Source organism: Neolamprologus brichardi, unplaced genomic scaffold, assembly GCF_056152115.1.
Source record: "Neolamprologus brichardi isolate AB-2024 unplaced genomic scaffold, ASM5615211v1 NODE_ptg000031l+_length_7269946_cov_1, whole genome shotgun sequence".
Classification (NCBI taxonomy): Eukaryota; Metazoa; Chordata; class Actinopteri; order Cichliformes; family Cichlidae; genus Neolamprologus; species Neolamprologus brichardi.
Genome location: NW_028270136.1, coordinates 3,141,621 through 3,167,397, shown reverse-complemented (window position 1 = coordinate 3,167,397; position 25,777 = coordinate 3,141,621). Strand labels below are relative to the sequence as shown.

The following is a 25,777-nucleotide window of genomic DNA, read 5'->3' as shown; positions in this document are numbered from 1 at the left end:
TTTTCAACTTTTTTTTTCTTGAAAATGTGTCCCGCCTTTAGTTGTTATTTAAAAAATATAAGAAAGTGTGATTTCAGCTAGGCAAAAAGGCAGCGTAAATAGACCTTGTTTGAATTCATTTTTATATAATCTATCTTTAAAACTTAAACTATTAATCAAGTCATTTTAATGCTGTTGTGAAATTTTGTGGTTTGAATTAACAGGATCTGGTGAGAACAAACTGATTATCGAGTCTCGCAGCCTGGTGACCCTCAACAACTTGCTAGCCAAAGTGTCCTATACCAGCACTGACTACCACATAAACACTGGAGACCTTGGTATGTGTTTAAGCAATGTTAAATGAGCTAGAAATTTGAAATTCTATGTGAAAATAAAGTTTTGCATGAAATTTGATTGTTTCTGAATTCCGTATGTCACGTCCAAGCAAAAGTGAAATTAGACAAAGTGTTTTCCAGTTATGCAGTTTGTGTGCTGTTCTAAGGTTTATTGGAAAATCAGTGACTATGTTTTGTTTTGTTTTTGTTTTTTTCTCTTTATATAAGAGTGTCCTTTGCACTGTATTTAATCTAAGCTTTTGTTTTCTGATTTTAGCCACTTTCCAGTTTGAAATGCATGAAGCTGTGTTTCCAATTGCCATCAAACAGCCTCGTGTACCAGTCCTGTATGACATGGGAACAGGTAGTTTGTTCTTCCTAGGAATTAAAAATCTCTGTGATGGTAGCATGTATTGATTCCTGAAATTATGGCCAACTTAGACTGCCTTCCTCCAATGAATGAAATGTTTTATTGACATAGGTTCTAACTTAATTCTGTTTTCAAGGTTCTTCACTAGAGGTTCTTTCAAAAAGTAGTTGCACCCTTCCTGATTTCTTATTGAATATTGTTTTGCATATTTCTCACACTTAAATGTTGCGGATCATCAAATAAATGTTAACATTATTTACAAATAATCTGGGTAAATACAAAAGGCAATTTTTAAATGTTGAATTCTTTCATTATTGAAAAAAGTGATCCAATCCCTTTTGGTGTTATTTGAAAAAGTAACTTTTAACATTGTTAAATTATGAATTGACTGTGATTGACCACATTTTTAATTTTGGAAACAACTCCTAGGCCTGATTACTACCACACCTGCTGAATACAGGAATAACTTAAGTAGAACATGGCTGTGTCCCAATTCAGGGGCTGCATCCTCCTGAGGCCGCATTTTAAGGCTGATTACATCACAGCGACGGCTGCTCCATATGCAGCCAACAAATCCATCCTTCATTTCCCCAAATTGGAAGGATGGGTCGGGTGTATCCTTTGTGGCCCAACCTATCCCAGAATTCATAGCGCGGCCCAGCCAATTCCAGTTTCCAACAATGGCGGCAGCTACTTAGTTGAGGAGCGTGGCTGAAGAGTTTAAAATATTACTCTTTTTGGGTCACAAAATAAAATTAACAAATTTTCAGGCGAGAATGTAGCTGTGTCAAGTTCAAATATCTGCTCGGTTTATCAAGACATCACATATTTGCAAAAAGTGCTCCGATGTTTTTGGAGACGTCTGTTACCGACCAGCTCGATAGCTGGCTGGGTGGTCAAGGCTAACTAGAGCCGGCGAGTACAGTGAACATCATTTTCAGACCCTCGCGCAGTCTTTCACTACTCAGGTTAAACATGATATATACGTCACTTGTTGATTAAAAATGTTATTGTTTGGTGTTTTTCAGTGTTTTATTTGTTCCTTAGTAAATCAGTTCAGCTGAGATTAAAGTTTTTCACACAGCTGAATAAACGTCAAACAGAAAACTAATAAAACAGAAGTGTGAGATGGTTGAGAATTTACTCCAATATTCTGTTATATTTTAGATAGCAAGGAGCAGATGGCTGAGTTTATTAAACTCCACCGACACGGTGACACAAATCTGAAGGCCGTCCCATTTCACAGAATCGCACTTCTGGCCTTCTCGGACCTGGCCCACATAGACTGCAAAGGCGGGGTCCTCCAAAGGATGCAGCCACTGCATTGGGACATAGCCCATGTCTGACAAAAGGAAACTAAAAGATCTTAAAAAGCAACCCATCCTAGCAGAACCTAAAGAAACTTGAGAAGATTAAAAACAATGTCAATAACATAAATCAGTCTGGAAAGGTTACACAGCTTTTTCCAAAAGTGATGAGTCCAGTTAACCAGGATGAGAGCCATTATCTACAAATGAAAAAAGCTTGAACTAGTGGTGACCCTTTCCAGGAGTGGCCGGCACACCAAAATTAATCCAAAAATGCAACATCACCCAGAAGGTCACTAAAATACCAACATCAGCTTCTAAAGAACTGCAGTCAATGCTTACCTTAAAGTTAGGGTCTGTGTTCATGATTCAACAATAAGAAAGAGACTGGGCAACAATGGCATCATCTGAGAATCCCTAGGTGAAAACCACTGCTGACTAAAAAGAACACAATCTCACATTTGCCAAAAAATGTCCTGATGATCTCCAAGACATTTGAAAAAATATTCTGTGGACTGAGGAGACAAACATTCTGATTTTTAAGGAGATTTGCATTCTGTTAGATCAAGCATAAAAATAACATATGATATGATATCATAAAGGAATATCATATCAAGAGTCAAACATGGTTTACCAGAACATCCTGAGGGAGACTGTATTGTCCAGTTCATGCCTTGAAGCTCAATTACAGTAATTCTGCAAAGACAAATAGGACAAAATTCCTCCACAGTGAGGAGAAAAAACCATTGCCAGTAATCACTCGCATGAGTGCAGGTAGGTAGGTCTATCCCCCCTTAAGAAATGAAATCAGCATTTAAAAACTCCATTTTATATCTGAAACATTTCATTGTAGTGAATGGGGACAAACACTTTTCCATGGCACTATAGGTGAGAGAAGGATGCACATAGAGAAAAGTGTCATACGATAACTCATTCTATGCTGTAGCAGATCACCCTACTTTTTCTTGAAATAAGTCTTTGTTTGCTTCTGTCTCTCAGATATCAGCTCTCAAGTCACCATCACAACAAAGACTTTCCAGCGCTATACACACTTAAGAGTGTTGCTCGACAGCATCCGGCAATTCTATAGCAACGTAAAAATTATTATTGCCGATGACAGCTTTGAAACGGAGCACATTACTGGAGAAAACATTCAACATTACATTATGCCTCCAGCACAGGTATATACCTACATTCTTATGGACTAAACTGACTATACAAAATTTAGAACATATGTCACTTTACTTTAATTCTTGAAATTTTATGTAGTAAAAGTTCTATAAAATCTGATAGGAAAATAATTCAGATTTCAGATGCATTTAAAATGTTATTAGCTAAACTTGTGTTACTTAGTTGTATCAAGCATGTTAAATTGCTGCTAATCTAACTAACTAAATAAAGAATAAATGGACTGCAGTCACATGTGGTCACCACCACAATTTAAGGATAAATCTGAAATCAGAATTAGAACTCTTATTATTTGCATTAAGATGTGAAAGATGTTTCCTTTCTCAGGGCTGGTTTGCAGGCAGAAATCTGGCTGTTTCCCAGGTAACCACCAAGTACTTCCTGTGGGTGGATGATGACTTTATGTTTACAGAGAAGACGAAGATAGAGAAGCTTGTAGAGGTGATGGAAGCGATGCCAGAACTTGACGTGGTGAGAATGAAATGGCTCCTGTTTGGGTTCATTTACTTCTATTTGCTTTATGGGATACAGGTTAGGGGTGGGCGATATAAACAATATACGATAGAAACGATATAAATTTGGCCAACGATAGAGATTTTGACTATATCGCTCTATCGCGATAGCACATGTTGATGATGTCATCAAGCTGCGCCTGTTTTGGTCGAAAGCATCGCAGCGGCTAAAACCACTATCATCTGCAAATTATGGCGACAGTCATAGCAAAGAGATGAAGCACTTTTGAAATATGGGGAAAGCCAAAAACTGTGCTTCCTCCACTTCCGTAACATTGATTCATTAATGTTGAATTCTCTCGCAGCTGCTCTATTCCCATGTTGTTGCAGTATATTAATAAGTAACCTCGTGTTGTGGATGAATAATCTCAGTTGTTCTCCTGACTGAAGTTTGGCCCGTGTATAGCATCTTGCTATGCGATTGCATTTGTCCCTGACCACCAGAATCCCTCACGTTAACTTTTATCGAGTGGAAAAAAAGTTGGCGTTCATCCTCCAGCTTCACTGTGCTAATGTTATGCTAACATAGCTGTGTCGCTAGCAATCACGTAGCACAACATTATATACCAGGTAGTCCAACTTCAGTAACCCTGCAAACGCCACTGCTGTTTAGTTTTCTGTCTTCATTTATGTTGGAAGTGGTAGCAGAGCTGTACGTTTGAATTAGTTTCAAAAATCTCTCAGTCAGAACATGGTATGTCATGTTTATGTGTAAACTAGCGAGCTAACTTCCTGTTAACTTCTAACTCCGTTAAATTGAATAAATTCTGTTTTCATGGATGCATGGATGTTAAACTTAATTGTTACACCCAATAAAGCAGCAACATTTCTGCACGCCCAAATCGGTGTGAGGTCAGTAAGCACAACCAGAATTCATACATAAGGAACACTCTCGATTTTTGAGAAAATTAAAGGATTTTAAGTGTGCCTTATAGTGTGGAAAATACGTTATACAGAAGAAAAGAATATATTGTGATATATATCGTTACCGCACATGCTTCAAATTATATCGCGATATAAATTTTAGGCCATATCGCCCAGGCCTAATACAGGTTGCAACCAAACATCAAATATACATAGCTATTTCTGTAATTAGGTAAAAAAAACTTTTAACTTTGTAACTTAGTTTCTTTTTACCCTTTTAATACACTGTTTGGCGTTCTTATGGACTTTACTCTTTCCTTGACGATGATTTATCTGATCCAGTTACAACATTACCAAATTAATTTTGGTTTTTCCAAAAATTTTGATGCATTTTTTTCATTTAATTAAATCAGTTTTAATAATAGTTAACAGCTCTAAGCCTGTCATGTTACGGCTGTGTGCAGGCAGGGATTGGACCTAAACGCAAACTCACTGACACATAGAATAAACTAACTAGTCAACTAGCAGCACATAACACAGTGAGGAAAACACAAGGCACAAGAACTAACATCACAATATAAACACAGTTACACAAAGGGAGACACAGAGGGCAACTACATGAGGGAACCCTACTAAATACACAACCAAACACAATACAAGAAACTCAAACTAGGACACCAGGCTCTGAATAAACTAGGGCAACAAAGAAAATTTACAACATAAATTTATAATAAAAAAAGTCTACTGTCCCGAATTTGAAAATGTGGCACAAAAACCAACCAATGGAGGCCCAGTAGAGTGCAATCGGATGACGAGTTTATTAAGAACACACACGTGGGAAGAAGCACACAGCATCACATCAGCGGACTTCTTCGCCCAAAATACACAGACAATGGCTTTTTATAATGTCAGGGTTAACGCCGCTTCACGTGTTATAAGAACATTATTTGCATCTTGAGAACATTATGTGCATCGTTTACAGACAATGATCAATTTTTAGAGCTAAACGCAGACACAGAAGTTCCTCTTGCTAGCATCTTTTCCAAATATGGCGATGACTTCAGGCCCTGAAGGCCCCGTGGACTTGTCCTCCTCTCTGACACATCTTCTGTCACCTGTTACTAAGCAAACTCAAATGCAACAGGTTGCTGAATGCATTCAGGCCTTTGCTCAGGCCTGTTTCTAGATTGTATGCATTATATGTGTTTTGTAGGCGTGTATGCAGTTTTAACCTTCTGTAGCTTCACACATAGTGAAACACTATGGACTTAAAAATCAGACAATGTGATTTTCTGGATTTTTTTTTCTTATTTTGTCTCTCATAGTTGAGGTATATCTATAATGAAAATTATAGGTATACCTGTATGCACCACTTCCCACTGCACTCCCATCCTTACATCTTAAATCTCTTATTCCTTCCTGTTTTTCACTTCTGCTGCTTACACATGAACCCAGAATTAGAAAACTGAAAATCAACTCTTTCTTTTTTTTTCTTGAACAACACCATGAATGTTACTTAAACAATATAGATGCAATATAGACTGCAATTATTCTAACCACGGTTAGAGTATGAGCTTAAATGCTGAAATGTATATTTGGTGCAGAAACTAACAAATGATGATGCAGGAAACTCTCTGATGATTCGGACGATCGTGGCTCAAGAGTTGGGAGTTTGCCTTGTAATCGGAAGGTTGCCGGTTCGAGCCCCGGCTCGGACAGTCTCGGTTGTTGTGCCCTTGGGCAAGACACTTCACCTACAGCCTACTGGTGTTGGCCAGAAGGGCCGATGGCGCGATATGGCGGCCTCGCTTCTGTCAGTCTGCCCCAGGGCAGCTGTGGCTACAACTGTAGCTGCCTCCACCAGTGTGTGAATGTGTGTGTGGATGACTGGGTGTGTAAAGCACTTTTGGGGAGGCAAAGTGGGGGACTAGTAAAAGCGCTATACAAATACAGGCCATTTACCATTTACCTTGATTCTAAAAAATGAAGGTAATAACAGTACAATAATCAAGAACCAGGGTGAGTAAAAGATACTTATATGAAATTTGCATATATTTGCATCACTTCGGTGGAATTACAGAAGTTAAAAGCTGAACATGTGCAATAGCACGTCTGCAGTTGAAGTTGAAAGCAGGTTAAAGCAAGTTTCACAGGATGTTGGGTCAAGCTGAGACAACCACAGCTGTAGAAACCAGCCATTTCGTCAACTTTCTCACACTATGAGGCTCACTGAGCTGTCAGCATGGCTATATGTGCATATGTCTGTGTCTTCATGAAGCCTTTAAACCACTAGTATTGTCTAACTGTAATTGTTTCACAGCAGACTGATCAGTGAGCGTGATTCTCTGTTTTAGAAGGCATTTGCATTTTCTTTCTTTTATTGGTGAGTTTTCTTCTCCTCTGGGTCTATTTACAGTTTAGTATAAAGAAGAAGTTAATAAAAAGAGACAGGATACTTGTACAAAAAATAGAAAAGAACATACTGTATAACACTGAACTGTGACCACGCTCCCCCTTGTGGTGGCTAGTGGGTAATACACCACACTACAATTACTACTACAGGTTTTCAGCCATCATTGTATGTATTAACAACCAACACACACATTTCACACACATAAAAACTTTTTTAATTGTAATATGGAGGTAAAAAGGTTTTACCATACACATTTAGGGACAAATGTGTGGCTGCTCGTCTATAAGTTTGTTTCTGTTTATATCATTTCTGACCTCCATCATTTACAAAAGTCGCACAAACCAGGTTTTCTGCACTGTCACCTAACGCTCCCAGAAATACAATTTCATAAATGACTTCTCTGATTTTTTAGCTGGGATTATGCCCAATTGTGCTGTTAAGAGGGAATGTCATCGAGCAGAACACAGATGTGATGGATGGTCCCAGCACGGAGCCTTGAGGAACTCCACATAGCAGCTCTGTGGATTCAGACTTAATCTGGTTTGCAGACACATTAAAACTCCAATCAGATATGTAGGAAGAAAACCACTCTAAAACAGAGTCTGCCGTGGTTTTTGTTACAGCCTCCAAGAGACAGCGTGTGGTAATCTACAGTTCTCCTTAAATCTTCATTCAAATTCATTGGACTTTCCAACTGCTCTCAGAACTGCTCAGTCCAGTGACTGCTGTCAAACAAATCCTTTTTATGCTGACACAGAGAAACTACCAGCTGACATAAACACATCAGGTTTTTATTCTGGGTTAAAATTAGTGCTGTCAATAGATTAAAAAAAACTAATTAATTTCAAAATTTTCTGAAATTAATCGTGATTAATTGCAATTACTTGATGAATAGCGTGGCTGCAATTACACTTTTTAAACTTTATATTTAAGCTTGTTACAAACATTTATGCAATATAATGAAGTAAATGGAGAATAAACACAAAGAATGTGTGCTTAAATTCAGAGAGAATTTAAGCACAATCTAACTAACTAAATAAAGAATAAATGGACTGCAGTCACATGTGGTCACCACCACACTTTAAGGATAAATCTGAAATCAGAATTAGAACTCTTATTATTTGCATTAAGATGTGAAAGATGTTTCCTTTCTCAGGGCTGGTTTGCAGGCAGAAATCTGGCTGTTTCCCAGGTAACCACCAAGTACTTCCTGTGGGTGGATGATGACTTTATGTTTACAGAGAAGACGAAGATAGAGAAGCTTGTAGAGGTGATGGAAGCGATGCCAGAACTTGACGTGGTGAGAATGAAATGGCTCCTGTTTGGGTTCATTTACTTCTATTTGCTTTATGAGATACAGGTTGCAACTAGGGATGCACCGATACCACTCTTTTGGAAACGAGTATGAGTACTTGCATTTCAGTACTCGCCGATACCGATACCGAGTACTTAATAAAAACATGATTTAAATTTACAGGTAACAGCTTTAGTCCTATAATTTAACAAAAAACAAAACAACAAGGGACTAGTTTGGAATTAAGAACATTTATTTAAAATGAAAAGCATGTTGTATGCAACATATTATTTAAACAGTGACAGTGCAACTCAAGTATTGTTTTCAGTTTATTGTAAACTCTGCTGCTTTGGACAACACAAGGGGCATTAATAAATGTATTTGCTATTTAGTGCACAATATTTGAATAAACTAACAACATCCACCAACATAGAACTGTGGCAGTCAGTGCAACTGAGGTAGGTATTAACATCAAGTCTAAGATGACTCACTTAATGGAGAGAAAAGGTGAGTGGCAGGGTTTCTTTTAAGAAAAGTAGCTTTTCTGCATTATCAGCAGTCAGACTGTTTCTGTTTTCATCTATAATGTGTGACACTGAGCTAAAAAGCCTTTCACTTTCCACACTGCTACATGGGGCTGAGAGGTATTTACTCGTCTGTTTCTCTGTTTAGAAGTCTCACTAACAGTCACAGCTGGGATGACATCAGAGGCTAGTGCGTCGTAGCTGCTCACTTTTTTAGTTAGTTCCTCAAAGGGGGCGTGGCAACAGTCGTCTCCATAAGAGCCCATTGGTGAGCGGTGAGATAGTCAGGGAGTTCGTGCTCGGACACGCCCAGCACTCGCTTTTGCTCAATGAGGGACTGGAGCATGTAATACGTGCTGTTCCAGCGCGTCTGTACGTCCTGCTGCAGTCTCTTTATTGGCTGGTTGAGCTGTCCCTGAATGTCCTCGAGGCGGGAGTAGGCTAAGGCAGAATGTTTAAAATGCCCAACTATTTTCCGTCCCACTGCTATAGCATCAGCTATGCTCCTCTGTGCTAATAAGCGTGGGTAAATAAGCGTGGGTAAATAAGCGTGGGTAAACTCTTTGTACTCGTTGTCGTGTTGGGATTTTGGTGCTTGATTAAATTGCTTGTATTAAATGCGCTACCTTTAGAGCCTCCTCTGGACAATTTCGCTGAGCACAATTTGCAGTCCGCCTTTGTTTTTGCATCTTCGTTCACTTTGAAATAGTTCCACACGGCTGACTTGTCTCGCCTGCCCTTCTCAGCTCTGACATGCAGGCGGGGCCTGGGGGCGGGCACTCGGCGCCTGTGATTAACCCCTTACATGCCGCTCAAACATAGACAGGTCTCAGAACGTGGTATCGGTCCCCGGTATCGGGGGACTTTTAACGAGTACGAGTACTTTAGAAAATGTGGTATCGAGGCTGATACCTGATACTAGTATCGGTATCGGTGCATCCCTAGTTGCAACCAAACATCAAATATACATAGCTATTTCTGTAGTTAGGTAAAAAAAAATCTTTTAACTTTGTAACTTAGTTTCTTTTTACCCTTTTAATACACTGTTTGGCGTTCTTATGGACTTTACTCTTTCCTTGACGATGATTTATCTGATCCAGTTACAACATTACCAAATTAATTTTGGTTTTTCCAAAAATTTTGATGCATTTTTTTCATTTAATTAAATCAGTTTTAATAATAGTTAACAGCTCTAAGCCTGTCATGTTACGGCTGTGTGCAGGCAGGGATTGGACCTAAACGCAAACTCACTGACACATAGAATAAACTAACTAGTCAACTAGCAGCACATGACAGAGAGAGGAAAACACAAGGCACAAGAACTAACATCACAATATAAACACAGTTACACAAAGGGAGACACAGAGGGCAACTACATGAGGGAACCCTACTAAATACACAACCAAACACAATACAAGAAACTCAAACTAGGACACCAGGCTCTTAATAAACTAGGGCAACAAAGAAAATTTACAACATAAATTTATAATAAAAAAAGTCTACTGTCCCGAATTTGAAAATGTGGCACAAAAACCAACCAATGGAGGCCCAGTAGAGTGCAATCGGATGACGAGTTTATTAAGAACACACACGTGGGAAGAAGCACACAGCATCACATCAGCGGACTTCTTCGCCCAAAATACACAGACAATGGCTTTTTATAATGTCAGGGTTAACGCCGCTTCACGTGTTATAAGAACATTATTTGCATCTTGAGAACATTATGTGCATCGTTTACAGACAATGATCAATTTTTAGAGCTAAACGCAGACACAGAAGTTCCTCTTGCTAGCATCTTTTCCAAATATGGCGATGACTTCAGGCCCTGAAGGCCCCGTGGACTTGTCCTCCTCTCTGACACATCTTCTGTCACCTGTTACTAAGCAAACTCAAATGCAACAGGTTGCTGAATGCATTCAGGCCTTTGCTCAGGCCTGTTTCTAGATTGTATGCATTATATGTGTTTTGTAGGCGTGTATGCAGTTTTAACCTTCTGTAGCTTCACACATAGTGAAACACTATGGACTTAAAAATCAGACAATGTGATTTTCTGGATTTTTTTTTCTTATTTTGTCTCTCATAGTTGAGGTATATCTATAATGAAAATTATAGGTATACCTGTATGCACCACTTCCCACTGCACTCCCATCCTTACATCTTAAATCTCTTATTCCTTCCTGTTTTTCACTTCTGCTGCTTACACATGAACCCAGAATTAGAAAACTGAAAATCAACTCTTTCTTTTTTTTTCTTGAACAACACCATGAATGTTACTTAAACAATATAGATGCAATATAGACTGCAATTATTCTAACCACGGTTAGAGTATGAGCTTAAATGCTGAAATGTATATTTGGTGCAGAAACTAACAAATGATGATGCAGGAAACTCTCTGATGATTCGGACGATCGTGGCTCAAGAGTTGGGAGTTTGCCTTGTAATCGGAAGGTTGCCGGTTCGAGCCCCGGCTCGGACAGTCTCGGTTGTTGTGCCCTTGGGCAAGACACTTCACCTACAGCCTACTGGTGTTGGCCAGAAGGGCCGATGGCGCGATATGGCGGCCTCGCTTCTGTCAGTCTGCCCCAGGGCAGCTGTGGCTACAACTGTAGCTGCCTCCACCAGTGTGTGAATGTGTGTGTGGATGACTGGGTGTGTAAAGCACTTTTGGGGAGGCAAAGTGGGGGACTAGTAAAAGCGCTATACAAATACAGGCCATTTACCATTTACCTTGATTCTAAAAAATGAAGGTAATAACAGTACAATAATCAAGAACCAGGGTGAGTAAAAGATACTTATATGAAATTTGCATATATTTGCATCACTTCGGTGGAATTACAGAAGTTAAAAGCTGAACATGTGCAATAGCACGTCTGCAGTTGAAGTTGAAAGCAGGTTAAAGCAAGTTTCACAGGATGTTGGGTCAAGCTGAGACAACCACAGCTGTAGAAACCAGCCATTTCGTCAACTTTCTCACACTATGAGGCTCACTGAGCTGTCAGCATGGCTATATGTGCATATGTCTGTGTCTTCATGAAGCCTTTAAACCACTAGTATTGTCTAACTGTAATTGTTTCACAGCAGACTGATCAGTGAGCGTGATTCTCTGTTTTAGAAGGCATTTGCATTTTCTTTCTTTTATTGGTGAGTTTTCTTCTCCTCTGGGTCTATTTACAGTTTAGTATAAAGAAGAAGTTAATAAAAAGAGACAGGATACTTGTACAAAAAATAGAAAAGAACATACTGTATAACACTGAACTGTGACCACGCTCCCCCTTGTGGTGGCTAGTGGGTAATACACCACACTACAATTACTACTACAGGTTTTCAGCCATCATTGTATGTATTAACAACCAACACACACATTTCACACACATAAAAACTTTTTTAATTGTAATATGGAGGTAAAAAGGTTTTACCATACACATTTAGGGACAAATGTGTGGCTGCTCGTCTATAAGTTTGTTTCTGTTTATATCATTTCTGACCTCCATCATTTACAAAAGTCGCACAAACCAGGTTTTCTGCACTGTCACCTAACGCTCCCAGAAATACAATTTCATAAATGACTTCTCTGATTTTTTAGCTGGGATTATGCCCAATTGTGCTGTTTAGAGGGAATGTCATCGAGCAGAACACAGATGTGATGGATGGTCCCAGCACGGAGCCTTGAGGAACTCCACATAGCAGCTCTGTGGATTCAGACTTAATCTGGTTTGCAGACACATTAAAACTCCAATCAGATATGTAGGAAGAAAACCACTCTAAAACAGAGTCTGCCGTGGTTTTTGTTACAGCCTCCAAGAGACAGCGTGTGGTAATCTACAGTTCTCCTTAAATCTTCATTCAAATTCATTGGACTTTCCAACTGCTCTCAGAACTGCTCAGTCCAGTGACTGCTGTCAAACAAATCCTTTTTATGCTGACACAGAGAAACTACCAGCTGACATAAACACATCAGGTTTTTATTCTGGGTTAAAATTAGTGCTGTCAATAGATTAAAAAAAACTAATTAATTTCAAAATTTTCTGAAATTAATCGTGATTAATTGCAATTACTTGATGAATAGCGTGGCTGCAATTACACTTTTTAAACTTTATATTTAAGCTTGTTACAAACATTTATGCAATATAATGAAGTAAATGGAGAATAAACACAAAGAATGTGTGCTTAAATTCAGAGAGAATTTAAGCACAATCTAACTAACTAAATAAAGAATAAATGGACTGCAGTCACATGTGGTCACCACCACACTTTAAGGATAAATCTGAAATCAGAATTAGAACTCTTATTATTTGCATTAAGATGTGAAAGATGTTTCCTTTCTCAGGGCTGGTTTGCAGGCAGAAATCTGGCTGTTTCCCAGGTAACCACCAAGTACTTCCTGTGGGTGGATGATGACTTTATGTTTACAGAGAAGACGAAGATAGAGAAGCTTGTAGAGGTGATGGAAGCGATGCCAGAACTTGACGTGGTGAGAATGAAATGGCTCCTGTTTGGGTTCATTTACTTCTATTTGCTTTATGGGATACAGGTTGCAACTAGGGATGCACCGATACCACTCTTTTGGAAACGAGTATGAGTACTTGCATTTCAGTACTCGCCGATACCGATACCGAGTACTTAATAAAAACATGATTTAAATTTACAGGTAACAGCTTTAGTCCTATAATTTAACAAAAAACAAAACAACAAGGGACTAGTTTGGAATTAAGAACATTTATTTAAAATGAAAAGCATGTTGTATGCAACATATTATTTAAACAGTGACAGTGCAACTCAAGTATTGTTTTCAGTTTATTGTAAACTCTGCTGCTTTGGACAACACAAGGGGCATTAATAAATGTATTTGCTATTTAGTGCACAATATTTGAATAAACTAACAACATCCACCAACATAGAACTGTGGCAGTCAGTGCAACTGAGGTAGGTATTAACATCAAGTCTAAGATGACTCACTTAATGGAGAGAAAAGGTGAGTGGCAGGGTTTCTTTTAAGAAAAGTAGCTTTTCTGCATTATCAGCAGTCAGACTGTTTCTGTTTTCATCTATAATGTGTGACACTGAGCTAAAAAGCCTTTCACTTTCCACACTGCTACATGGGGCTGAGAGGTATTTACTCGTCTGTTTCTCTGTTTAGAAGTCTCACTAACAGTCACAGCTGGGATGACATCAGAGGCTAGTGCGTCGTAGCTGCTCACTTTTTTAGTTAGTTCCTCAAAGGGGGCGTGGCAACAGTCGTCTCCATAAGAGCCCATTGGTGAGCGGTGAGATAGTCAGGGAGTTCGTGCTCGGACACGCCCAGCACTCGCTTTTGCTCAATGAGGGACTGGAGCATGTAATACGTGCTGTTCCAGCGCGTCTGTACGTCCTGCTGCAGTCTCTTTATTGGCTGGTTGAGCTGTCCCTGAATGTCCTCGAGGCGGGAGTAGGCTAAGGCAGAATGTTTAAAATGCCCAACTATTTTCCGTCCCACTGCTATAGCATCAGCTATGCTCCTCTGTGCTAATAAGCGTGGGTAAATAAGCGTGGGTAAATAAGCGTGGGTAAACTCTTTGTACTCGTTGTCGTGTTGGGATTTTGGTGCTTGATTAAATTGCTTGTATTAAATGCGCTACCTTTTGAGCCTCCTCTGGACAATTTCGCTGAGCACAATTTGCAGTCCGCCTTTGTTTTTGCATCTTCGTTCACTTTGAAATAGTTCCACACGGCTGACTTGTCTCGCCTGCCCTTCTCAGCTCTGACATGCAGGCGGGGCCTGGGGGCGGGCACTCGGCGCCTGTGATTAACCCCTTACATGCCGCTCAAACATAGACAGGTCTCAGAACGTGGTATCGGTCCCCGGTATCGGGGGACTTTTAACGAGTACGAGTACTTTAGAAAATGTGGTATCGAGGCTGATACCTGATACTAGTATCGGTATCGGTGCATCCCTAGTTGCAACCAAACATCAAATATACATAGCTATTTCTGTAGTTAGGTAAAAAAAAATCTTTTAACTTTGTAACTTAGTTTCTTTTTACCCTTTTAATACACTGTTTGGCGTTCTTATGGACTTTACTCTTTCCTTGACGATGATTTATCTGATCCAGTTACAACATTACCAAATTAATTTTGGTTTTTCCAAAAATTTTGATGCATTTTTTTCATTTAATTAAATCAGTTTTAATAATAGTTAACAGCTCTAAGCCTGTCATGTTACGGCTGTGTGCAGGCAGGGATTGGACCTAAACGCAAACTCACTGACACATAGAATAAACTAACTAGTCAACTAGCAGCACATAACACAGTGAGGAAAACACAAGGCACAAGAACTAACATCACAATATAAACACAGTTACACAAAGGGAGACACAGAGAGCAACTACATGAGGGAACCCTACTAAATACACAACCAAACACAATACAAGAAACTCAAACTAGGACACCAGGCTCTGAATAAACTAGGGCAACAAAGAAAATTTACAACATAAATTTATAATAAAAAAAGTCTACTGTCCCGAATTCGAAAATGTGGCACAAAAACCAACCAATGGAGGCCCAGTAGAGTGCAATCAGATGAAGAGTTTATTAAGAACACACGCGTGGGAAGAAGCACACAGCATCACATCAGCGGACTTCTTCGCCCAAAATACACAGACAATGGCTTTTTATAATGTCAGGGTTAACGCCCCTTCACGCGTTATAAGAACATTATTTGCATCTTGAGAACATTATGTGCATCGTTTACAGACAATGATCAATTTTTAGAGCTAAACGCAGACACAGAAGTTCCTCTTGCTAGCATCTTTTCCAAATATGGCGATGACTTCAGGCCCTGAAGGCCCTGTGGACTTGTCCTCCTCTCTGACACATCTTCTGTCACCTGTTACTAAGCAAACTCAAATGCAACAGGTTGCTGAATGCATTCAGGCCTTTGCTCAGGCCTGTTTCTAGATTGTATGCATTATATGTGTTTTGTAGGCGTGAATGCAGTTTTAACCTTCTGTAGCTCCAAGTCACTTACACAATAGATCGTCCGGACATTGCGCTGAACGAGGCTTATGACCTTTCCTTAATTGACTGAACTTCAACTCTTTAATAAGCACAAAATGCAATGTGTGTGTACAATTATTATGGCTGCACCTGTAATAAAAGGTTAATGTGAGGCCGGCAGGTTTTAATGAACATCTTAATGCAGTATCAATGCTATAGATTATATTATTAATGATGCAGGATATATTGTAGCAATAAAATAATGTCCTTAATCCCACAGGCACAAGAAACTCAAAACACTGGGTCTAGAGACCCAAGACCCTGACAAAGCCTAAACCTTCTAATGCTATGCAAAAATTTCCATTGACAGAGATGGGGAATTGATAAAGTAGTTTGTTATATATGCTTGTTTTTAGTTTCACGAAAAACAAACAAACTGTATACGCACAGATTTACTGAATGAATGCCTGAATGCATTTAATGAAAATGTCACAGGGGCTATGGGGTCGCCGCGCTACACTAACCGATCCGTCCACACATGAGCCGTTGCACCTCACGATCAGGCAGCAGGTCCTTTTCAACCTGCTGTTCCTTCCTTTCGGTATCTGGGCCTGTCCTCTTCTGTAACAAGTTTGTTTGACAGCTAATAGGCCGCCATAGGGCACACTCACACCTCAATAGGTGCTTGCTATTGCATAGTGGAACACTATGGACCAGAAAATCACACAGACAATGTGATTTTGTATGTATTGTATGTATTATATGTGTTTTGTAGGCGTGTATGCAGTTTTAACCTTCTGTAGCTTCACACATAGTGGAACATTATGGACCAGAAAATCACACAGACAATGTGATTTTCTGGAATTTTTTTTCTTATTTTGTTTCTCATAGTTGAGGTATATCTATAATGAAAATTATAGGTATACCTGTATGCACCACTTCCCACTGCACTCCCATCCTTACATCTTAAATCTCTTATTCCTTCCTGTTTTTCACTTCTGCTGCTTACACATGAACCCAGAAAACTGAAAATCAACTCTTTCTTTTTTTTCTTCAACAACACCATGAATGTTACTTAAACATTGTTGCAAGCGCATTTGAGTATTTGAGGGCTGCAGCAGCAATATATTCCTTTTTAGTATTAGTATTAGTAAGAGGGCATTTTGCTCTCTTACAAAGCTAAATTCAAACGTGTGTAAGGAGATTACATTAGTACCTGTAGGAACAAAAATGAAAGTCTGTGAGGAGAAACAAAAACTCATTTAATATAGTCTGCAATTATTCTAACCACGGTTAGAGTATGAGCTTCAATGCTGAAATGTATATTTGGTGCAGAAACTAACAAATGACGAAGCAGGTAATAACAGTACAATAATCAAGAACCAGGATGAGTAAAAGATGCTTCTATGAAATTTACATATATTTGCATCACTTCGGTGGAATTACAGAAGTTAAAAGCTGAACATGTGCAATAGCACGTCTGCAGTTGAAGTTGAAAGCAGGTTAAAGTAGGTTTCACAGGATGTTGGGTCAAGCTGAGACAACCACAGCTGTAGAAACCAGCCATTTCGTCAACTTTCTCACGCTATGAGGCTCACTGAGCTGTCAGCATGGCTATATGTGCACATGTCTGTGTCTTCATGAAGCCTTTAAACCACTAGTATTGTCTAACTGTAATTGTTTCACAGCAGACTGATCAGTGAGCTTGATTCTCTGTTTTAGAAGGCATTTGCATTTTCTTTCTTTTATTGGTGAGTTTTCTTCTCCTTTGGGTCTATTTACAGTTTAGTATAAAGAAGAAGTTAATAAAAAGAGACAGGATACTTGTACAAAAAATAGAAAAGAACATACTGTATAACACTGAACTGTGACCACGCTCCCCCTTGTGGTGGCTAGTGGGTAATACACCACACTACAATTACTACTACAGGTTTTCAGCCATCATTGTATGTATTAACAACCAACAAAGGCTTTCACATACATAAAAACTTCTTTAATTGTAATATTGAGGTAAAAAGGTTTTACCATACACATTTAGGGACAAATGTGTGGCTGCTCGTCTATAAGTTTGTTTCTGTTTATATCATTTCTGACCTCCATCATTTACAAAAGTTGCACAAACCAGGTTTTCTGCACTGTCACCTAACGCTCCCAGAAATACAATAACTTCATAAATGACTTCTCTGATTTTTTAGCTGGGATTATGCCCAATTGTGCTGTTAAGAGGGAATGTCATCGAGCAGAACACAGATGTGATGGATGGTCCCAGCACGGAGCCTTGAGGAACTCCACATAGCAGCTCTGTGGATTCAGACTTAATCTGGTTTGCAGACACATTAAAACTCCAATCAGATATGTAGGAAGAAAACCACTCTAAAACAGAGTCTGCCGTGGTTTTTGTTACAGCCTCCAAGAGACAGCGTGTGGTAATCCAACTGCTCTCAGAACTGCTCAGTCCAGTGACTGCTGTCAAACAAATCCTTTTTATGCTGACACAGAGAAACTACAAGCTGACATAAACACATCAGGTTTTTATTCTGGGTTAAAATTAGTGCTGTCAATAGATTAAAAAAAAACTAATTAATTTCACAATTTTCTGTAATTAATCGCGATTAATTGCAATTACTTGATGAATAGCGTGGCTGCAATTACACTTTTTAAAGTTTATATTTAAGCTTGTAACAAACATTTATGCAATATAATGAAGTAAATGGAGAATAAACACAAATAATATGTGCTTTAATTCAGAGAGAATTTGAACAGTTTTCTTTTAGCACAGGTTCTCTCCTGTGAAATACAACTGTTTTTAAAACCTACATACTAATTGCTAAGTATACACTAATATATAATATATATATTAGTGCTCTCAAACAATTACAATTTTCAATCGGATTCATCACAAGGTTACTGTGGATTAATTTTTATTAATCACGATTAAATATAATTCATTTTTAATCTATATTAATCGCATTTCATTTTGCATGAGCAAACAGACTCGAGAAAAAAGCGGAAAATGTACGCACTTAACATGTTTATTGACATCTTGTACATTCATGTTAACAAAAAACTCTGTAAACATTTATCCTCTCTCGCTGTCACTCTTGCAGAGTCAGTTCAAGTCCTTGAGACGAGGAACCAAAGCTATGTAAAGCGCGTGTTCTCAACGACATTAACAGGTGTGCAGTTTGTTGCAATACACTTAGCAATTGTGTCAGTCAATATGTTCGAGGCAGACTTACTGAACCCCCAATGCTTCGTGAGTGGTTTGTCCAAGTTGGGTGACGCGTTAGCCAAAGTCCTAGCAGCATCCCCAGCTAATGTATGCTTCGCATCAAAGTGATATTTTAAGCTGCAAGTGCTTCGGTGAAAAGAAAATTTCTTCTTGCACAATGTGATTGATTCATCTGCCCGTCACTACCAGAGCCACTGCCCATTTGCGTATGTGCGAAGGTAACTACTTGGACAAACTGCCCAAAATGCGTTGACAGAAACATTTCAGGGATTTTGAGTCATTCTGCACTCCAGATGTGTTAATAGTGTTACTTTTTTAAAATCACGTTAATCGTGATGATGGCTTAATCTATGTTAACTCATTAATTTTGACTGCACTAGTTAAAATGTGTCAGTGCTAGCACTAGCAAGAAGCACTAGCGATCATGGCTCAAGAGTTGGCAGTTTGTCTTGTAATCGGAAGGTTGCTGGTTCGAGCCCCGGCTCCAACAAATTTAGATATCCTGGACAAGGTGATGTTGAGTTCGTTGTGTCCTTGGGCAAGACACTTCACCCGTTGCCTACTGGTGGTGGTCAGAGGGCCTGGGGGCGCCAGTGTCCGACAGCCTCGCTTCTGTCAGTGCACCTTAAGGCAGCTGTGGCTACAGTGTAGCTGCCATCACCAGTGTGTGAATGGGTGGCTGACTGAATGTAGTGTAAAGCACTTTGGGGTCCATAGGGACTAAGTAAAGTGCTATACTAATACAGGCCATTTACAATTGGCCTTGGTTATGGCAGGTTAAGACTCTACAGAACGTTGTAGAACCACATATCAAAGGATTTAAGTGAATCTTTGTATATATTTGAATATGTGTGAATAATTCTGACCATCTGTCAATTCGAGAAAAAATAATTAAAGTCAACCCAATTCTTTTGTTAAGTAATTATAGTTTTAAGCTGTATAGTCATTCCACCCAGTTAAAACATCAGTCTACAGAAATAATTAAAGGCTCAAAATTATTTTGGCATTTATGCCCAGGGTGGGCATTAATATCTACAAAAACGTGTGCGGTGAAGTTCATCATCTGCTAATACTTCTGTTATTGCTGTTATTGTTAATAATCTAGTTCCTTTATACTGCTGTCTTCTGTCAGGGCTGGCTCATTATATCTGTACCGTTCACTATTATTTCTATTGTGCTGTAAGCCTTTGGATCTCCGCCTTCCTTCTCTTCTACTTCCTAAGTAGCTTCCTTCTAATGATATCATAGCACTAAGCTACCAGGTACTTTCCGACCAGTGTGGTCTGCTTCTCTATAGTTCCCACATGTGTTGCATGTTTGGTCTAGTTTTTAAGATAAAATTCTGGGTATTTTCTGTACTATCAAAGTAAAACCCAGCAGAGATGTGATATTCTGGTGATGGCACTGACCTTTGTGTATTCTTTGTGTACTGTGCTCATATGTTTCCTGGAGGTTTGGCTCTTAGGCCGAGTTTAAAGTGCATGTTTTTGTGCATTAATGTCTCTTCAAACCACCAGATGGCAGAAGTGAGTAAACATTAACAGACGAGGATGGATTACTGCTGAAGGAAGTCTCATCACTAAGCAGGCCAGAAGCAAAACCTCAATTTATATTTATATTTTTAACATGTACCATGATCTTATTTGAAGAACGGTGAGAACATTGTGTGACACCGTCATGCACAGAGACATAATGTCATTTAATTTTACACATTCAGTCAAAGTTTCACATGTAAATTTGTTCATTAAGAAAGCTGGTGTACTGCACTGATGTTGTGAATAATCTTAAAAGGAATTAGTTAAAAATTTACACCAGAAGGAGACATTAGCTTTGCAGCAAGATGCCTTTGTGAGGCGCCAAGCTGTTTTCAGTATTTTATTTGTTTCATCATTCTTTATAATATGGTGAATGAAAGGCATCTATCAAGACCCATTGAGACTTAAATCTGAGCCAAACATTAAGGCTGTTGTTACGTTGTTAAACACACACACACACACACACACACACACACACACACACACAACCATTAGGTTTTTATTCTTGGTTAAAATTTGTCATTAACTTGACTTAGCTGAGGTTTGTTTTTGCTCCCCAGATGTCTTGACTGACCCTTACTTCCTTGTGTGTATTTAAAGTCTCTCTTCAGTCTTTATCATTCCACTTATTGCTCTATATTTCTTGGTCTGTTTATTAACCCCTTTTAATGGTGCATTTTGAGTTGCTTTGCCTGCTTTTGAGCCTTTTCATTTAGGTCCTTTTGTCCTGCACACCATGGTAGTTATGATAGCGTAACGTATCATATAACTCATAGCTCTTGCCAAACAACGTCGAACAGGTTAGATTTGGTTTGGCTTAAAATTCCTAGAGAACCACAGGATTTTGCATATATTTATTGAGATAATATATATCTAATAATAATTATTATATTTTCATTCAGTTGCTGGTAACTGAAAACATGAAAAACTATATTTATTAATGGTCTGAGAAAGAGAACAGACTGTGTATTATGAAAATAATAACATGTTCTTTTTTCAAGATTGTATTAGACTTGGGAATAATTACTTTTTCAGGGTTAAAATATGAATATAATATATAATACATGTAAATAACAGTTGCATTTAGATTTTTTTCATTGTGTCTGAAACTTTTACAATTCAAACACCTTTGTGACTACTGCATAAAAAGTGTCTTGTTCTGTTTTGTCACTTAAACATGTCTGATGTGTAGATAGTACTTGATGTTCCTAAGCCACTGCATATAACTACGACTCATAATAATAACATATAACAGCAAATTACAAATATCAAATGTGATTTTCATTCATATATTCAGATTTTCATCCAATACATAAACATTTTAGATAATAATTAATGATGACAGCAACCTAGTGGTTGTCATGAACAATAATATCTACATCAGAGTATTTATTAGTAAAGATTTGTTTTGTAATGTTCTCTGTTCTTGTTAGGTTGGTGGGTCGGTGAAAGGGAATCAGTTTTACTTCTCTCTCATCTATGAGGAAGGAGACGAAATTGAAGGTGGCTGCCTATACAGGAAATCTGGAGGGAAATTTCAAACACTTCCTGGTTACCCACAATGTTCTATGACCAATGGAGTTGTCAACTTCTTCCTGGCACGCACAGATGCCGTGCAGAGGGTGGGCTTTGATCCTAAGCTCCAGCGGACAGCACATTCAGGTAAGTCCAGACCTCATCAAAGTTTGAGTTCTAAGTGGCAATTAAAGTTTTTTATCTTATGGGGAAAATGTCTCTTTCTTTCTCCAGAGTTCTTTATGGATGGTCTGGGCACTTTGCTAGTTGCCACATGTGGTGATGTGTCCATTGACCATCAAGTCACAACATCAGAAAACAAGAGTCCTTTGTACAACAAATTTAGATACCCTGGACAAGGTGATGTTGAGTTCAAACTGAAGCTTCACTTTTACAAAAATCATCTAAAATGCATTAAATATGGATAGAGTACCAAAAAAATTAGAGTCACTGGTTTTAGAACATTTTATGTTTCTTTTGTTTTCGATGTTATTGCCACAATGAAAGAAAATAAAAACAATGATACTCTGGTCTCACAGCTTCCTTTCACCATGTATTACAATTTGTTATTTCTGTCATTTCGTTCAAGTGTTTAATTTGGATAATTATGTGAAAATTGTAATGTCACTGCCACTGACAATTTTTTCTAAATTTTTAACACTGGTATTTTATTTATTGCTTCTATTTAAAATTTTGTTTTATTGTCTGTGAAGTTTTGTTCCTTTAATCCAACTATGTAAGGAACTGCAATCAGGGAGTACTGTTTCGATGAAAGGATGTCCATCAGGGCTGAAACTCGTGGCAGCAAGTGGCCTGGGCCTATATATATATATATATATATATATATATATATATATATATATATATATAAAACATAGGTGTACACCTTGTGTCATCAATTTGATTGATGGCCCCAGCCTTGACCTTTTGACCTTACCGGAAGTACTCCGGAAGTGTCTAATTGAATCCAGATGTGTGTAATATGGTCCATAAGCGCGACGAATTGCATCAGGTGAGGGGAGGGGGGTACTCCAGCAGTTTCTAATCAATTCCATATGTGTGACTAATCGCATCCGGTGGGAAAAAAGGAGGGGGTTTGTGGAGGGAGGAGAATAAAAAAAGAGGGGCCGGCGCACACTTTTCTATGTGCAGACAAGATGGGGCCTTTCACTCTGCACCCCTGCGTTCCTCTGTACTTGTACGGGGAAGAGATCTGCTCTCCCGACGCCGTAAGCATTAGTGATGGGATTTCTGGCTCTTTTTAGAGATCCGGCTCTTTGGGTCGGCTCACTAAAAAGAGCCGGCTCTTTCGGCTCCAAACCGGCTCTTCAGGTTGTTTTGTTGCTTTAATTAATTTATTATTAACAATAATATAAAATTATGCACAAAAGGAATTACTAATGTAAAAAAAAAGTGGTTTTATTCATATATGTTTATATATAAATATATGCGGTGGCCCCTAGAGACAAAACACGTACACACTCCAAAACACATTGCTAGCATGAACTGAACTTCCAAAACAGAGCTACTAGATCACTTAAATTACACAATTGAAAGCATGTGTGTATTGTTTGTGTCTTTATACACAAGCACTCATATATATTCAAATAATTTAAAAACAATGTTCATTTACCTGTTACTACCACACACCAAATCCGGTCGTTGGTACTTGCTGGCTTGTGTAGCCACGAGGTAACAAAAGCTCAACACTGCGCCCAGCATCCTGGAGCACTTCTGTTGTCTTTTGTACGTGTTTTGAGTTTTTACGTGCTTCAGAGTTCGTACGTGTTTTTGAGTTTGTATGTGATTTGTCTCTAGGGGTCACTGTAAATATACTTTTATTTATTCACTCCACATAAAATGTAATAAATAAATCATATAATACAAAAATCAACTATTCACATTTCAAATTTTAACTATTTAAATTTTCAGCTTTTTCCTTTTACAAATTTAAAGTGAAACAACACAAAACACTGCAAACCACAACACAATTAAATATAAATTAAAATATGAAAACAAAAAGAAGATGCATATTCTCTGTCATATGGACCTGCATGAATAAACTTTCTGAATCCTTTATCATCTGCAACCGAAAATAGTTGTGGATGATTACTATACCTTTCTAATGTGACGTTGTTGTCCCTGGCTTTCTCTCTCTCCCTCCCGCTCTGTTCCTGTGCTACTGAGTGTAACTACCGCCCCTCCCCCCTCTGCCCAGCGTAAAGCACAAGGCTCGCGTGCGGAGTGAAGCGGAAAAAAAGTGCGAGAGAGAGGCTGAGAGAAAGAAAAAAAAACCCCACGTGACGGCTTGCGATAAGGAGCCGGCTCGCGTCGTTCACGTCAAAGAACCGGCTCTAAGAGCCATTTCGTTCGCGAACGACCCATTACTAGTAAGCATGGGAGGCAGCAGCAGCGACTGGTCCTCATTAGTGATCAGCGACACCCCCGTCACTGTCTACAGTAACAGATGCGATGCGGCTGATTTCATACAGGTCTCAAGTCCTTGTACGTGTAAAGTAACCCTTAGTGGAAAAAAAGCGCATATTCAGAACTCTATCCTAAATATTTTTATTAAAACAGCCAGATGAGGTATTTTGGTTTTGTGCAGCCACTCTTTCTTAGATCAAAGTAAAGAGTTTTTCTTCATTTTTTTGAGCTGCTTTTACAACAGGTTTTCTCTTTTTTTTTTTTTTTTGCCTGTCCCGTTTGGCTCTTTTGCCATCAGAATTATTGTCTAAAGGCGAAGAAAGATGCCCAACGGATTTACTTTACCAAATGGTCCATTTGATTCACCTTTTATTGTTTATTTTATTTTCACTTGCTGAATACAGGACAGACTTGACTGGGGGAAAGAAGGGGAGAAAGAAAGAGGGAAAGAAAAACAGCTGAGAAGACGGGGGAGGAGGGCAAAAAACAAAAACCAACAGAATAAGCAGAAAAAAAAATACATACAACAGGTTTTCCCAATAGACAGAAAAACAGAAACCCTCAAAGAAAACGGCCTTGTTTTACACACACCAAGGAGGAGTCAACAACCCCTCTAATCAATATTAGTATTTCTTAATGCCTCCAGCCAAGCAAATCATTTCACAAAGGCCTCAAGTCCTTGTACGTGCAAAATAACCCCGAGTAAAAATTTTTTAAAAAAGCACATATTCAGAACTCTATCCCAAATAATTTTATTAAATCACCCCGATGAGGTATTTTGGTTTTGTGCAGCCACTCCTTATCAGACTGAAAGTAGAGTTTTTCTTCATTTTTTGAGCTTCTTTTACAACAGGTTTTCTCATTAACAGAAAATAGACAGAATCCGCCTTGTTTTACGTACATCAAGAAGGAATAAGACGACCGTCGGTTCATCCCGGTCAATTACCTCCGAGAGATCGGGATGCTTCCTCCGTCGGGTACCATAAATGTATAAGAAAAAAACCCCAGAGAATTTATTATTTGTGTAAGACTGAGAGAGAGAGAGAGAGAGCAAATCAATCAAACTTTTCTACAACACGTTATACCACTCCGGCTCAGGAGAGGCAATATAGCACGGACCGGTTGGATGACTACGCGGATGGAAGCATAACCTCCTGTAGTAGTTTGAGTTGAGGCTTCCTTAGTTGTTCCTGCATGACTGAAAGCCTCTCCTTACAAAATACAATTAAAAAAGCCTACATTAGATTGTCAAGGGAGCAGAACTATACACATAAGTAGCATTAAAGAAACTTTAATTAACCCTTTAAAGC

The 25,777-nt window shown here is 38.7% G+C and overlaps 1 protein-coding gene across 1 annotated transcript in view; it reads left to right on the top strand.

The window, feature by feature from the left end:
- Nucleotides 1-22,468, top strand: part of LOC102796826 (beta-1,4 N-acetylgalactosaminyltransferase 2-like) — a 33,343-nt gene extending 10,875 nt beyond the window's left edge. The window contains exons 7-12 of the mRNA XM_087837285.1: nt 204-317; nt 592-678; nt 2,991-3,172; nt 3,507-3,650; nt 21,959-22,187; nt 22,275-22,468. Coding sequence (XP_087693411.1) covers nt 204-317; nt 592-678; nt 2,991-3,172; nt 3,507-3,650; nt 21,959-22,187; nt 22,275-22,468 — 950 coding nt within the window. The remainder of the gene's footprint in view (nt 1-203; nt 318-591; nt 679-2,990; nt 3,173-3,506; nt 3,651-21,958; nt 22,188-22,274) is intronic.
- Nucleotides 22,469-25,777: the final 3,309 nt, after the last annotated feature.